The 16,491-nt window shown below is 41.3% G+C and overlaps 3 protein-coding genes across 3 annotated transcripts; 2 read left to right on the top strand and 1 right to left on the bottom strand.

Moving 5' to 3' along the window:
• Positions 1-4,279: 4,279 nt before the first annotated feature.
• On the bottom strand, positions 4,280-6,555 carry LOC306982036 (uncharacterized protein). Its single transcript, XM_079581798.1, has 2 exons — positions 6,460-6,555; positions 4,280-5,349 (listed from the first exon to the last, which is right to left on the bottom strand). The coding sequence occupies exon 2, from the start codon at positions 5,252-5,254 to the stop codon at positions 4,313-4,315; it is 942 nt and encodes a 313-aa protein (XP_079437924.1). The 5' UTR covers positions 5,255-5,349; positions 6,460-6,555; the 3' UTR covers positions 4,280-4,312.
• A 1,890-nt stretch (positions 6,556-8,445) lies between these two features.
• Positions 8,446-9,652, top strand: LOC306982071 (uncharacterized protein). Its single transcript, XM_079581851.1, has one exon. It carries the CDS (start codon positions 8,478-8,480, stop codon positions 9,273-9,275), a length of 798 nt encoding a protein of 265 aa, XP_079437977.1. The 5' UTR covers positions 8,446-8,477; the 3' UTR covers positions 9,276-9,652.
• Positions 9,653-11,072: 1,420 nt separating this feature from the next.
• LOC306982069 (uncharacterized protein) lies at positions 11,073-15,481 on the top strand. The gene is made up of 3 exons (XM_079581849.1): positions 11,073-11,254; positions 13,085-13,612; positions 14,818-15,481. The coding sequence occupies exons 2-3, from the start codon at positions 13,109-13,111 to the stop codon at positions 15,283-15,285; spliced, it is 972 nt and encodes a 323-aa protein (XP_079437975.1). The 5' UTR covers positions 11,073-11,254; positions 13,085-13,108; the 3' UTR covers positions 15,286-15,481.
• The last annotated feature ends 1,010 nt before the right edge of the window (positions 15,482-16,491 follow it).

The raw sequence follows: 16,491 nt of genomic DNA, 5'->3' as shown, positions 1-16,491 counted from the left end.
GAAAGTACTGCAGCGACCGCCGTAAAAGAAAAACAGCATTAGCACCGTTAGGCTAACGGGCCACTTCATGCCCTGGTGTTTCTATTGTAAGAAACACGGGCGAAATCTTTTATAAATAACAAGATAAACGTTTACACTTCCTCAACTTTAGTCCATTAGTCACAATAATTGCATCATAGCTTTGGAATCGACTGAAGAGCGTGAAGCAGCCGGTAAGCTAGTCGACATTACTCTGAGAATAGTGGAGCAGTGGGAGCACAAGGGCTGATGATAAATACTTTATTTATTTGGTCTGCAAGAATTTTTGCAGTAGAGTTAAAATGCATTTTGTTTGCAGTTGGAAAATAGCAATGGATGCAATTATTTCTGCATCACACATCCTGTGTGAGCTGCATGATTTATATAACCCACTTATTTTTCAAGTGTGTGGGATCTGTGTAATTGTGGCTCTCCTGCAGGGTTAGAGCACAGTGAATGAAGTCTGGGTTTTGACAGCTTATTGTGAATATTCAATCGCAGTTCCAGTTTAAAAACACTGCCTTAGCTCTTTACATTACAATACATTATATGTAATGGGGGCTCACATATAACAATGGCCTGATTTAGCTCTGGAAAATTGAAATTCTACATTTTTACAGTGAAAGGGCTACATATTTTCACTTGACCAACATAGCTTTATTGTTTAGTTCACTTTAATCTGTTTATCTCCTCCTGTATTTACCTCAGGTCTCATGATGATGAGCTGTGTGAACAAGCTTTTGTTTATGATTACAGTTTAAACGTTCTGACACTCACTCATTCCTCTGTTTTTCAGTGAACTGAACTCTCCACAACCTCCTCACCTCTTGGCAAGACCATGTTTCCTTGTGAGCAGTGTGGAAAGAGCTACGCGATCGCACGTTCCTTAAAGATTCACAAGCAGCGGCACAGCGGTGAAGGACTCTTCAGCTGTGAACAATGTGGGAAGACCTTTGGAGAAGAGCGCGAGCTCTTGGTGCATGTACGAAGTCACACTGGTGAAAAACCATATGAGTGTGAGCTGTGTGACAAGAGCTTTAAGTCCTCACTTGGCCTCACGAAGCACCTTCGCCTCCACTTTGAAGAGAAGCCCTTTAACTGTGACCATTGTGAGAAGACGTTTAAGCATTCGACTGCTCTGAAGTCCCACATGCGCTCTCACACTGGAGAAAAACCCTTCAAATGCAAAGATTGTGCCAGGACTTTTGCTCACAGCGCGGGTCTAAGAGCTCACAAAGTCGTGCATACTGGAATAAGAGCATACACGTGCCAGATCTGTGGAAATGCCTTTCCTTGGCTGGGAAGCCTAAAGTCTCACATGAACTGTCACAAAGAGGAGAAACCGTTAAGCTGTAGTATTTGTGGAAAGACGTTCAAGTGGAAGTTAAGTCTGAAGATTCATCTGCAGAATCACAAAAGAACCTACAGTTGTGCTCACTGCGACAAAGACTTCCAGACTCGATCTTTATTAAAGTGTCACCACGTGAAATGTTGGAAGAAAGGCGTCGCTTGTGCCGTGTGTGGGAAAATGTACGGCGTCCGATCTTCCATGTCCCGTCACATGCGGCGCGACCATCCCGAGTACAAGTCCATGCCACAAACTCCGAGTGAAAAAACCATCAAGTGTGAGCCGGAAAGGCAAGACGAAGAGGACCAGTGGCATTGGACGGAAGTGAAGATCGAGGAAGAGGATATTGCAATAGATGAAGTGAAGGCTGAGGAAGAGGATGTTGCAGTATTTAAAGTGAAGACTGAGGAAGACAGAATGTGAGTACCGAAAACACTACAACAAATACAGAAATATATGTAAACTTGAGTGTTGCCTGAAGCTTATCAAATAACTTAACTTTTTTTTTTAGGTAAAGGAAGATTTGTCTCCGAAGAACATCAAAACAATGTACCTGTAAAGAGTGTGGGAACAACTACTCCAGTTCCAACCACCTACAAAGACACAAGCTCCTGCACAGTGAAGAGAATGCCTACAGCTGCGATGAGTGTGGGAAGACATTTGCACAAGCAGGTAATCTCAAACAGCACACGAGAGTTCACTCGGGAGTACGGCTTGTGAACTGTGTGAGAAGAATTTCAATTTCTTCTACACATTTGAGGGAAAACTGCGATCGTTGTGTGAGGACGTTTTCACAGTCGAGTAATTTAAAGAGTCCACACAGAAGAAAAGCCATACACGTGTGAACAATGCGAAGAAAGTTTCTAGCACATCAACCGGCCTCATTATCCACCATCAAACCCACACACGGGGGAGAGGCCGCTCAGCTGTGACCAGTGCGGGAAGACTTCACACAAACCACGAGTGTGAGCTGTGAGCCTTAAAATTCACCTTCGTATTCACGCCTTACAGCTGCGACCACTGTGGGAACATGTTTGTAGACTCGAGCGGACTGAAGAGCTGTGAATTCTTGAACCTATAAGTGTGAGTTGTGGTATGAAGTGGCATGAAGATGTGCACAATGGAAACACGGTTAAAGAGAAAAAAAGAGTGAGTGTGACTCAAAAGGACTCTCAAAGTTGACTGTATGAAAATGTCTGTATGAGAAATAAGAGTACAGTGAAGAGGTACTAGTATTATTCTACCGAAAAATAAGCTAATATAGGATTGGTTCGGAAGGGTCGTGCAATTTCTGTTTATTTTTTCCTCCCAAGATGCAGGTGGGTCTTGAGGAAACCAAGAAAGCTCCTCTGTCGTCCCAGCTTTAATATATGATTACTAACTACTCATTTGTTCAAGTAAGCTCTACCTTTATGTTTGACGGTGCTAAGGAACGCGTGATGTAGCACAGATACTGAAAATGTCTTTGTTTAGGGACTGACCCTTAATGAGAAAGAACTCTGAAATCATGATTTAAACAGCAAAGCAATACAGGCACGGTCTGATATTAAGGGTAAAGCATTATGAAATCTTATTATTTATTTGTTATTTATGCTGTTGATCTGTTTCTACTGGTTTCATTATGTTTTAACAGCCTCATTCAAGGCCTATAAGTTGGACATTGAAGTATTTTTCTTTGTTTTTTTTTCTACAGACAGGAAAGGTATTTTTAAAACCTCTCCGAGAATGTCAAAGGATTCTTTTGAAAACTGTCAGTGATCAATACTAATACAGATGACCTCATAAACATGGCAAGGACTGTGCTACAGCTAAACACTATCAATGGATAACGTGTCTTAACCAGTAAAGAATATCTACACCCTCTTTTTGTGTTTAGGAATATTTATTGGATCGTATGTAATGCTCTTTGAATGTGAACGTGCTGGTTTTGGAAAGTAGTTTACTCGATAAAATAAGGTTTATCTGATATTTCCAACAACAGTTAGTCATTTGTTTATTGTTACTATGGCAACAGCTACAATGGAAATATATAGGAATCGAGCTTCCCGCCTCCAGCTAAGTTCGGAATGTTTACAACCAATTAAAGGGTCAATATCTTTCACATTTCATGCTGGTTCTCTGTGTCTATGGCCTTCCTGCTAATTGGAAGTTGCAGTTAATGTTTACTTATGTGTACCCGGATGTCTCTTAAGCATTACTTTACTTACGTTTTTAACTTCTTAACCCCCACCTGAACTGAGCACATTTTTCTCTAGTTTGGTTTTACCCAAATCTAAAAGCTCCTTGAAAAAAGTGTGAAAATAGCGACAAAAAATGAGAATGAAAAAAATGCGACAAAAACGTGACAAAAATGTATGACAAAAAAAGCCACGAAAATGCAACAAAAAAACAACAGAAAAGTTATAAAAAATGTGACAAAAACAAACAAAAAAGCAATGAAAAAGGTCAGTAGGTCTTAGCTTTCAAATGAGGTGTTATATTGGGGGCTGTAGCCGTTTAGATTTGGGTAACACTGTATAAAATGTGCTTGGTTAAGAGGTAAACTTAATTGTTCCCATTGTGTCCTCTGCATTAAATCCATCTTTAAACCAGTGCCTCAACACAACCTGTCGAAAACAATAGGACACCATCTTTACTTCTTTACATAATAACTATGATCAGATTTTTTGTTTTCATCGGGTGTTGAGAACCAGAGCCACATTTCACAGTTACTTAAATGTGTTAAGAACGTCAAGATGTGAAAAAAATAAATCACAAAATGTCACTTCATACGTTTTTATTCTTCAGCAGTTACTCATGAATGTGTCAGGTTCTAACATGAGGCGCAAACAGTGCTTTGTATTTGACCAATATGAACAAAATGCATGATAACGCTCCCTCTCTTCCATTTGAGCCTGGTCCTGCTGTAACTTCAAGTGTTCTTTACGTCAAATCACTGACAAATCCTCAGGTCGGTTCCTGTTTAACGTCTGGCCCGGTTACTTTGAGTCCATCTGCTTTGACACGTGCGCCTCCAGCCATGATTTCTGGATGATATCGCTTTTTATGATAATACACACTATCTGCTGAATAACTCAGTTTCCCACACAGGTCACAGGCTATGGCGACCTCCTTCTTATATCGACCCTGGTGGATTTTTAACGCCGTCGCGCTCTTGAAGCCCTTATCACAGTGATCACAGTGGAACGGCTTTTCCTCCGTGTGGGTCAGCTGGTGCGTTTTGACCTGACCGGGCTGTCTGAACTTCTTCCCACAAACATCACAGCTGTACGGCTTTTCTCCTGTGTGTGTGCGTCTGTGTTTCACTAAATTTGCCACCGCAGCGAACTCCCTTCCGCAGTCTTCACATGTGTAACGTTTCTCTCCAGTGTGCACGGCCTCATGTGTTTTCAAACTGACTCTGTGCGTAAAAGTCTTCCCACACTCTTTGCACCTGAACGGTTTTTCCCCCGTGTGCGTTCGCATGTGGTTTTTGAGCTCACATGACTGGATGAAGGCCTTGCCGCACTGCTCACAGCTGTAGGGCTTCTCTCCCGTGTGGTGTCGCATGTGAATGGTCAGGGTGTTGGATGAGATGAAAGTCTTCTCGCACAGTTCGCATTTGAACGGCTTCTCTCCCGTGTGGACCCTCAGATGCCGTTTGAGATCGCCTCCTCCCACAAATGTTTTCCCGCAAAAGTCACAGCTGTGGGGCTTTTGTCCACTGTGCAGGCGCTGGTGATGTCTCAAGGAGCCGGCCGAGGAGTAGTTCTTCCCACACTGGTCACAGGGGAACATTGCATTGCCGTTTGATGTGGTGTTGACATTTTGGGTGAGGTTAGATGTGGTGGCTCGGGCTTCTGTTTTAGATTCTTCTTCAACGTCTTCTTGGGGACGAGTCTCTGACATGTCCCAACGGGAAGAGGATCCTTGAAGTGTCTGGGGCGAGGGCAGTCTGGGTTACCCTTGACCACTGCAACCAAGCCCTAGAAGAGCAGGTGTTCCTGTTTCCAATAGAAAAGAGGAAAACTGAGTTAAAATGACATGGAAGAAATCTGAAAAAACACTGTTGGTTAATTCATAAACTTAAAGGAACAGGCCACCATTTTTACATACAGAGATATGTTCTTGCCTGAGCTTAGATGAGTTGATGCGTACCTGTCTGGTCTTTGTGCGTGCCCTCAGTCACACAAAACGACCAAAGATGTTGTTAGCATTTGGCCTTTCCCAATGTATTCCTATAGCTCCAAACGGGGGTGAAGTTAGAAGCTGCCACGGTCTTCCACATGCACAAAGACCAGACAGGTACGTATCAACTCGTCTAAACTCAGGTAAGAACATATCTCAGTATGGAAAAACAGTGGCCTTTTTCTTTAAAGGTGCAACTTTTTATGTAAAAAATAAAAATTGTGCATATTTCACCTTTCAGTGACCCAGCGGCTGCTTGGCTGGTTAGCATAGCGCCTTTACTTACCATCCCGACGCTCCATGATCAGTTGTTTTTAGGATTTCTGGTAGGAATTCACTGCTGATTGAACCGTATCCATGGCTACGCTTACAAAAAACCTGAAATAACATTGATCCTCAAGCATCACAGAGGCCACCGGGATGGAAAGTAAAGGCACTGAGCTAACATCCATACAGGGGTCACTGAAAGGTCAAATACGCACTAATATGAACTTTTTCTTCACATTAAAAGTTTCATAGTGCACCTTTAAAGACTCAGTTTGAAACATTTCACCCTATAAATATAATAAATCACTAGCATCAATATGGCATTTCTAGTGTTTTGTTTTCTAAATCAGATCTGTAACTTTGCTGAGAGACATCATCAGCATCACCGGCACCTCTCCTGGAAGATGTTGCCATGACAACCTGAAACATTAAGGTTCTCCTCCAGTAGCTATATTTTGAGAACCCTATGCAAAAACAGAACACTTTATCTGTGTGTAGCTGAGCATTTGTTTCTCTATCACAGTCTTAATAGTATATTTTTGCTCTTGTGGCATAACAGCATAGTAATTACACAGCATTAGGAACCACTTTGACTTCCAGATGAAAAATATGGGAGCCACTTGAACTAACCATCTCCATATAATCTCAGCTAGCATTACCTGCTATTGGACGATGTGCTGGAGATGTTTCACCCAAATTATGATCGCCAAGGGGAGGCTGTCAGGCACGAAGACGGACGGGGAAGAGGTTTTTGTTCATGTATTATCTTATTTGTAGCTTATTTGATTAGATGAGCTCGTTAGTAAAGCTGCTCTCCTCATTCGGTGTCTTCGCTCCGTTGCATTCATAAAGGTACTGCCACCTGCTGGTTTGTTTAACTTTTCCTAAATAATTATGTTTTGTATTCTGTTTCGATGAACATGGCAATTGTGTCAAGCTAAGAGGTGGATTTTTCTCTTTTTTCTCCGTTTCCATATGCGTTTATTATCCGTGTATGAATAAGCTACAACAGAAACCCTCCTCCGTCGCTAGGGGGCAGTACAGCGCACGTTCAGAAACCGGAAGTAAACAAGGCTAGCAGCACGGTTGTTAGGATAGCCGCAGAAAGTAAACTTTAATCTTACAAATAACTACCTCTCCGTCTACAAGCTGTTGGTTTACTTTGAACACAGTGAGCTCGTGTTTACAGTTACAGGTAATGCTGGTTAAAAAGATCCTACGATGTATTTTTCTTCTAGGTTTTTGTGCTTTGGTGGCTCTGTTCAGTTCTTTCAAGTGTGTTGTCGTCATTTTGCGCAATATAACCTGAGATCATGGATTAGTTTCACACATTGAGATGATGATAGACTGATTTATGGATGTTCATCTATTTTTGTGTGTTTGTTTGTTTTGTTTATTGTACTTCAACTGGCTGTATTGTTCTCTTAACTATTATTTTTACATAGGCTACTACATGGCTTGTTGTATTTACCACTAGTTATAGAGTTCGGGAATGTGATGACTCGCTAAGAATTATGGGATTAGCAGCAATTGTAAACTAATGGAGATTTAAAAAGTTAAAATACTGGAGTTCTTGTTCACATTAAAACACTTGGACACCGCAGTGAGTTAGATGTTTTTACCAGCAGTAACTCAGCAGCTAATCGAGTTGTTCCACGGCTATTTCTCCACTTTTTATACTGTTTTTAGCTAATGTTAGTCAATGGAAATGTAGGCTAACAGCTGCAAAGATGGCGGATCTCCATGGTAACTGTGAATCGCCCATATATGGTCACAGTTAAGGGGGAAACAATTTGGAGAAAACTCTAAACTTTCTCTAATTATTCAAAAACTATTTTAACAAACGCTGAAATATGAATATAGTATCTGCTAAATAAAGGTACAAAGACATGGAGAAGAGCAAAGCGCAGTTTTTTCACTCCTACTGAACAATCTGCTATGAGAAAATATCCATTTGGGCCTTAACTTTATTTATGTGTGGTAAAAAAAAGTTCATATTCCACCAGAAAATGGCTAAAAAGAGTGAAAAATTGTGTTTCTTTAAAGGGGGGTATTATGCAAAAATCGACTTTTTCAAGCTTTCCATCCTGTTATTATGTCATTCCCTCATTAAAAACATGCCTGAAGTGTTACCTTGGCACATTCACGTATTTTTGAGTAATCTGTAAAAACTCTGATGGCGGCCATTTTAGGGATAGGTTTGCCTGAGTCCTCCTAGGAATGCCCCCACCTCCTGGAGACGCCTCCGACCTTTCGTCACCAGCCGAGTAACCAACCACTGCTCCTCAGCAGAACCCCCTCCCCACTGATGCCACAGACAGCGTGTGGAGGGGGCGTGTCGGAAAGGCTCAGAGGTTCTTAAAGAGACAGAGGCCTATTTCAAGACATTCACTACAGCCATTTTGAGAGAGCAATTTTATACAAGGCAGTTATTCTAATTTACTGCATTTACAGACCAACAGAAGGTTTGGTCATCATTATAGTGTGATATAGACTGGTGCTATGTGATTGAAAAAAGCAGAATACCCCCTCATTAAAGATTCTGTTTTCCCCTCGGCGAAGCCACGCCCCCTTCTATGGCGAGATGGCGTCTGTGTCTATGGTAGAATGTTACTCATCTCATTTTAACTAATTTTCACTTTTTTAGGAAAAACAAGAAAGAAGAATTGCCCGTACAATGTTTCCCTGTGACCGCTGTGAGAAAAGCTACACCGCTAGAGGCGCCTTAATAACTCACAAGCGGCAGCACCACAGCGGAGAGAAGCCCCACAGGTGTGACCAGTGTGGACGGTGTTACGTCTGGGAGTCTCAGCTGAAGACGCATTACAGAGTGCACACCGGGGAGAAGCCGTACGACTGCGATTTGTGCAAGAAGAAATTCTCCACGTCGTCCAAGCTCACGATTCACCTCCGAGCCCACACGGGAGACAAGCCCCACACGTGTAAAGTCTGCGGGATGTCATTTGTCGTGTCCGGTAGCCTCAACTGCCACATGCGGATTCACACGGGGGAAAAGCGCTTCACCTGTGACACCTGCGGGAGGGCGTTCGCTCGGTTGTGCATGCTGAAAACGCACAAGCTCGCCCACTCCGAGGAGAAAGCCTTCAGCTGCCGCGTCTGTGAGAAAAAGTTCAGAACCAGGAACGACGTCAACGTCCACCAGCTGGTCCACACAGATGAAAGACCCTTCAAGTGTGACGAGTGCGACAAGAGCTTCAAGGCTATGTCCAAACTGAAGGTTCACCAAGCGCGTTGCAAGAAGGAGATCGTGATCCCGTGTGACGCGTGTGGGAAAGTCTATTTCTCACCCGACAGCTGGAAATATCATGTAAGAAACTGTAAAGCTGAAATCAAGCCTCTAGAGACTGAAACAGAAATGAAACCTGAAAGCAAGCCTTCAGAAACTCCAGAAACAAAAGTTAAAGAAGAGCCTAAGATAGAGATGTGTGATGTTAGGATAAAAACAGAACCGTGATCTGAGCTCCGTGAGGATTTGCCACAGAGATTATCATATGATGGTGCAGTGTTTATGTCTAATGCAGCTTAAATGAGGACACTTCTCTCCACTCACTGCTTCTGCTGCTCTGTCTTACAAGCTCTGAGTGAGTGACAGGATTTTAAGTGAGTGCATATTGTAATTTTGAGCTCAGCCAAAGAAAATTGTGATGTTCATCCTTTTCCACATGCCTATCTTAACCCAGGTTTCTAAGAAGTGTCTGCAACTCCACACACCAATATATTTTCTTGTCTTTTTGCATCTGCCATGTGAAATGTAATGAACTCGTTTGTTTAGCAATACATTTCCCCAATGTTGTGATTTTATTTGCCTGTAAATCAGCAGTTTATCGCCGTGATCCCTCTTTATTTTTTGAGAAAGTGACATGGTTTGACTGTAAAATAATTAAAACATTTCTTCTTTTGCTTATTATCTTTGAACAAACTCATTTCAAGCTCTCACCATCCCTCCTTTTCATCTGAGTAGTTGAAGCAAATTGATTATATGCATGTTTCGTGCCCATATACAGCTTTAAGTGGTACTTAAGTGAAGCAGGCGGGACTACCCCCAAAATAAATTGCATAATTAAGACTCTTCTTCTATCTTCAGTCGCTCAATAAACATTTAGATGAAGATTATGCAACTAGGTCTGGTTTTTTTTGCTATACAATTACAACATACTCTGAGGTGGTAAAAATACATGTATTCTGCAACAATCATAGTGAGTTACTCCAGGCTTTAAAGACAGTTATTGACCATTGAGCATTGCAATTTTACCATATGTATATATATTTTTTTACATTAAAAAAAATGAAACAAAATGGCTGGGAACTGCCCATATACCACACTATATTAAAGCAACACTACATAGAAGTTTACTCTATAAAATTGAAATACAAGCATTTATTTTATGACAGATATTTCCATCATGGGAAAATACCTCATAAATGTACAAACAAACGTGAGCCTTTGCTGTGAGTGGCTCAGCTCTCCTAAAACATGACAGTAACTTTACCGGGAGTGGGTGCGTCTCCAGCTCGGTCGTCCGTAGAATTTCAGATTTAAATAGGTTTAAATCCATTCTTTCATTACCCACTGCAGTAATAGCATTTTCTTTAAGAGCATGTTTTGTACTGAGGGCAACAGCATAGTCCAAAATGTTACACGGTGTGCCTTTAATCTAGTGACTGGCCCTTGTCCCTTGCCATTTCAGCGCATGCGATCAATGTCAAATCAATTAAAATGTGTACACCAGTCACTCCACTGTGCATTTGCCTCAAGATCTCTAAATGCAACTTGACTTCCTGTGTTATTCCCTCCTCATTTTTCAACTAATATCCCCACTGTGTGATGCTGAGAGGCTGTGGATCATATTTAAATTCTTGTGTATCAAGAAGAAGAAGGAGGAGGAGGAGGAGGAGGAGGAGGAGGAGGAGAAGGAGGAGGAGGAGGAGAAGGAGGAGGAGGAGAAGAAGGAGGAGGAGGAGGAGGAGGAGAAGAAGGAGGAGGAGGAGAAGAAGGAGGAGGAGGAGAAGGAGGAGGAGGAGGAGAAGGAGGAGGAAAGAAGGAGAAGGAGGAGGAGAAGGAGGAGGAGAAGAAGGAGGAGGAGAAGGAGGAGGAGGAGAAGAAGAAGAAGGAGGAGGAGGAGGAGAAGAAGGAGGAGGAGGAGGAGGAGGAGAAGGAGGAGGAGAAGAAGAAGAAGAAGAAGAAGAAAGGTTAATCTTTTTTTTTAAAAATGCAATAGAAACCACTCTTCATCCCTAGGTGGCAGCACTGAGCACTACAGGAAGCAGATAGACAGGGCTGCTACGGTCGTCTGTAGCTCTAAAAAAGTACAGTTTTTATGAATTCTATGATAAAAGCGCACGTGCACATAACAAAAGGCCACTTCTCCGTGTCCCAGGTCGACGTTGATCCAAACAAAGCGTGTTTAACGTGGACGCTCCCAGCTGTTGCAGGTAATGCTATAATGCTAGCTAAAGAAAAGACATGGGCCTACACCGACTGTCCGATATGTTTTATTCAAGGCGATCATGTGCGTTTGTGATGGATTTATCTTTGTTTCATAATGTTTGCAGCTCGAAAACAGTCGTGTGCGTCAACATGATCATTTTGCTTGTTCTTTTGTTTTGCATTTACGGCCCAGTGTTTGACTGCAGCGACAAAGGGGACATGGTTATACTGATACAGGATGTTATTGATAGTACGAGCAAATACTGGTTGATTTGTAGATTTCTTGCTTGAATATTAAGTCCACAGTTATTCTCCATAGACTTTGACCTAAAGCCTAAAGTTCTGCCCTTATACAGCTGGATAATAGTTTCTTATATAGGGTTGTAGTTCACTTATTAGAGACCAGCATATAATGATTGTCTCCACACCTTAAACACCCAAAGCCATTTCTTTTATACCATTATATTTTGTAATATGTAAATATAAACAGGGGGCTGAACCAAGAAGCTTATGAGCGCCCACCCACAAACATACATTCTCACTTCACAATAATACAAAAGGAACAAAACAGCAACAAAGAACAACAGCAGAGTATATGCACTCAAGATGGCATTCATTTACCTTTAGTAAGATTACATATTACTGAGCTCTCTACCCAAAAAGGAGTAGGACTAATTACTAAGCAACAAAGATAAAGCTACATAATGAACTGTAAGCAGCATTGACACACACACACACACACACACACACACACACACACACACATATATACACGCATACAATACATGTGCTTGCGTCCTTTCAGGAAATAACTTTATCCTATAGAAAATTACATTTATCTCATAGCAAACTACATTTTCAATCATACTTTCTGCAGGGAAGCTAAACCTACTTTGTCACACTTTTAGCCACATCATATGGTGATTAGTTTCTAGGGCTGGGACAAAATATCGGCTCGGACTTGGATCGCATATACCAAGTATCGACACTGTTTATCAAGTATCGCAGTACTTTCAATACTTGTGTTTGGAGGCATTTTTTATCATACACTAGTAACAGAGACACAGCACTTTGTTACATTTTGTGTTAATGCACTTTTCAATCTAAACACTTTTTTTTATTTTTTTTAGTTTAGTTTAGTTAAGTTTATTTCAGTCAGTATCTTCACACAGACACGATTGACTACAAAACATGAAAACACTGAAACAATGACTGTAAAGGGTTTTGGCTGAAGTGAAATTATCTAAAGCCAAACCCTATTGCAACTTAATAGCAACTTAGAGTATGCAGCAGTTTTACCATCTGCAAGATGAGGACAAAATGATTATGTTTCTGTTTCAATTAGTTACAAAATTAATTCACACAAGTCACACATCGATCAATAATGTAATGTAAAGACAAAATATAGTTTACACAGGAGAGTTTATATGTGAGTTAGCGCTAGTACCTTATAACTACTAATTACACTTCAGTAAATGTCAAATGGCTTTTGGTTTATAAACTTTGGACACATGACTTTTTCACTTGTTTTCATTACTTACTGTATCGCAATACGTATCTGATCGGCCCCTGGGTATCATGATTTGTATCGGATCATGACAAAAGTGGATCGTCCCAGCCCTTTCAGTTTCATTGGCTTAATTACTACATTTCTACTCAAGTAGAAGTAAAAAGTACCGTGTGAAAAAACTAATTCCTCCAAAAAGTTACTCAAGTACTTGAGTAAATATAAGTGAGTACTACCCGACTCTGGCCACAGTGACAAATGGGTGAAAAGGTTAAGGTCGATCAGCATCACGCATCAAATCCTCATCTTTATTTACATCTGTTTTTAGAACTAAAGAAGACTCTCCTGGACAATGTTCCCCTGTGACCAGTGTGAGAAGACCTTCTCCTCTAAAGCGGGCTTAGTAAGTCACCAGCGCCAGGCCCTGCACAAGGACAAGAAGCCCTTCAGCTGTGAGCACTGTGGGAAAAGCTTTGCCCGGGCGCCTGCACTCGAGATCCACTGCAGGATTCACACGGGAGAAAAGCCGTACGTCTGTGATTTCTGCGAGAAGAGCTTTTCCTCGCCGTACGCGCTAAAGATACATCTCCGAGGCCACACGGGAGAGAATGACCACGTGTGTAAAATCTGCGGCATGTCCTTCGCGTTGCCCTGTAGGCTCAGCCGCCATATGGAAAAACACGAGAAGGAAAAGGAATGCACTTGTTACGTTTGTGGGCGAGTGTTTGATCGATTGAACAAGCTGCAGAAGCATCAGCTCACCCACACCGAGGAGACGCCGTTCAGCTGTCGCGTCTGTGAAGAGAAGTTCAAAACCTTTGCTGATCTCAAAACGCACCATCTGACCCACCCAGAGGTGAGACCATTTCTGTTCCAATTCATGTTTGTACCACTACGTTAAAGGGATATTTCAGGATTTTTGACATGGGGCCTCATTTCCTAGTTATCCAGAGTGTTGTTGATTTCTGGAGATTTATATATTTATTTTAACCCCTTAACCACCGCCTTAACCAAGCACATTTTCTCCTGTAACCAAATCTAAAAGCTTCTCGGCTGGAGAATGCCTCATTTGAAAGCCAAGACCCACAAAACTGATCGTGACCATTTTGTCGTGTTTTTGTCTCTCTTTTTTTTTGCTTTCTTCATCTCTTTTTCCCCCTTCCTTTTTGATTGTATTTTTGTCACTTTTTACGTGTTTTTGTTGCTTTTTTTGGGGTAATGTGTTATTGTTGCTTTTCTAGCACGTTTTTGTTGCTTTTGTTTCTTCTTTGTCCGTTTGTAGCTCTTTTTTTGCTTTTTCATCGCTGTTTAATCATGTTCTTGTCACTTTTTTGTGTCTTTTTTTGTTGTATTTTCATCTTTGTTTTCGTCGCTGTTTTGACACTTTGTTCAAGAAGTTTTTAGATTTGGGAAACTGGAGATAAAGGGGCTTGTTCAGGTGGGGGTTAAGAGGTTAAATTAATTCAGTCCTTATATTTAAAGAGTTTATTGGTGCTAGGCTAGTGCTAGGCTAGTGCATGTCTATGGTAACTAGTAGCCTGCATTAAAAAAACAGTCTGACCCAAGCACAGTGCACCTGAGGCAAATCACTTATAACACCAGACTACCCATATAAATGTCTGTGTTTTGCATTTATAAGAACTTATATTTCAGCAGCATCAGCTTCCTGGTTGTAGCTACGCAGCGGCGGAGTGATCTGCTAGCTTACCGGATCTACAGTAGTTTGTTTACCTGCGGCCGGCATAACTACACATGGAATTCACAAAGGAGCTTTCTACAAATCAGATATGGCAACATTTGGAGGACGACCCCATGATTTTTAAGAGGTTTTTAATGCAGGCTACTTACCATAGACATGCACTAGCCTCGCATTAGCCTAGCACCACTAAACTCTTCAAATATAAACACTGCATGAATGGATAACTGGGAAATGAGGCCCTGTGTCAAAAATCCTGAAACATCCCTCTAAAGATAATCCCTATGTGAACCCTGAAAAGGGTGATAAAATGTAGCTTGAATCAGGCTATAGCTCACTTATTTCACTTCTCCATCTGTTTTCAGGCCAGGTCTCACTGTGATGAGTGTGGGAAGAGCTTCTCCTCCACGTCCTCGCTCAGAGCCCACCAGCGCAGCATGCACATGGGCGACAACAACTACAGCTGTGACATTTGCAACAAGAGCTTCAGAGTTCAGTCGCAGCTCCTGACGCACCAGCGGCGGCACAGCGGAGAGAAACCGTTTGCCTGTAAAAGCTGCGACAAGACGTTTGTTTCCATGGGCTGCCTCAGCAAGCACCTCAAGACTCACACGGGAGAAAAGCCCCACACCTGCGAACTGTGCGGGAGGTCGTTCGCGCAGCACGGCACTCTCAAGCAGCACGTTATGTTCATGCATATTGACAAGAAAGTGTTCAAATGTGACACGTGCGGCAAGGCATTCACAGACACAGGGAGGCTAAGAATGCACGAGCAAGTACACAAACCTATTAATCACAAGCCAATTGTATTTGTCAAAGTTGAAGCTCCATAGAAATGATTTAGGTTGGAAGTTATCTTTGTAAATGACACAATATCCTGTCTCTATATGGTTACTTAAAACTTGCTAACCTTGTACTCCCAACCTCTACAAACCTGCTCTGAAGTGCATTTATTCTTGTGTAATAGTGTTGACATTTATTTTCGTCTTCTCACAAATCCTAATTCTTCTGAATATGTTCAAAATGTGCACAGTGGACTTGATCAAGATTTAAAAACAAGAACCAGAGCTGTGATTTTTGCATTGAAAGTCTACTAGCAGATAGACTTCACTCTGGGAAAGACAGTACAACTGCATAAAGAGAAGGAAGACTTTTGCATGTAAATCCTACTTAAAAGTGCATCAAATTCAACGTAAAGAAAGACGTCAATATGAAGAGGCAAAAAAACGCTTATTGCCAACATAAAAGGTTATCTCACCCAAGGGTCTTGCTCTACAGACGCCTGGAAATAATTGAAAACTAAAAAGTCCACCTAAAGTGTTTGGATTGTACAGTTGAAAAGGTAACGGTTGCGTGTAATTAACAGTTTGAATAAATTGTACTATGATATGCGTTGAACGTTGTCTTGTGGTTTGTTTTTTTAATAATTAATAAATAAAGTATTTTCCCCTACATGTTCCAGCAATGTCCTAATATGTAGAATGAGCTCAGACCTGTTTACCACAACTGCCTCTACAATCCTGCACTGTCACTCAAAAAGCTGTTAATTTGGGTCAAAGTGCCGTCATGCACAAGCTTAATATAGAAACTGCAGGTTCGTGTAAGACCTGAGGTGGCAGTAGTGAGTATAAAAATGACCAACGTGCATCTAGTCTCTATAAATTGATTTGTTCTACACATTGAATTGGTCACACTAGCCCAAAGTGCAGAGTCACGAAAAAAGTGGTGTGTGTTCGAGAATGTGACGTCATATCGCTAAGCATTATGGGATTAGCAGCAATTGTAAACTGATGGTCATTTTAAAAGGTAAAATACTGGAGTTATTGTTCACATTAACCTTTTAACTCCCGCCTGAACCGAGAGGATCTTTTTCTTCACGTCATGAGATTTTTTTTCCATCATTTTTTTGTTGGGTATTCAACTCATTTTTGTAACTCATTTTTTTGGTCATTTTTTGTCACATTTTTGTTAATTTTTTTGTCACGTTTTTGTCATTTTTTTGTCATTTCTTTTGTCATTTTTGTGACATTTTTGCCACT

The sequence above is a fragment of the Gobius niger genome (genome assembly GCF_951799975.1).
Source record: "Gobius niger genome assembly, chromosome: 23".
Taxonomy (NCBI): Eukaryota; Metazoa; Chordata; class Actinopteri; order Gobiiformes; family Gobiidae; genus Gobius; species Gobius niger.
The sequence above is the reverse complement of the archived record's forward strand: the minus strand, read 5'-3'. Positions and strand labels throughout refer to the sequence as shown.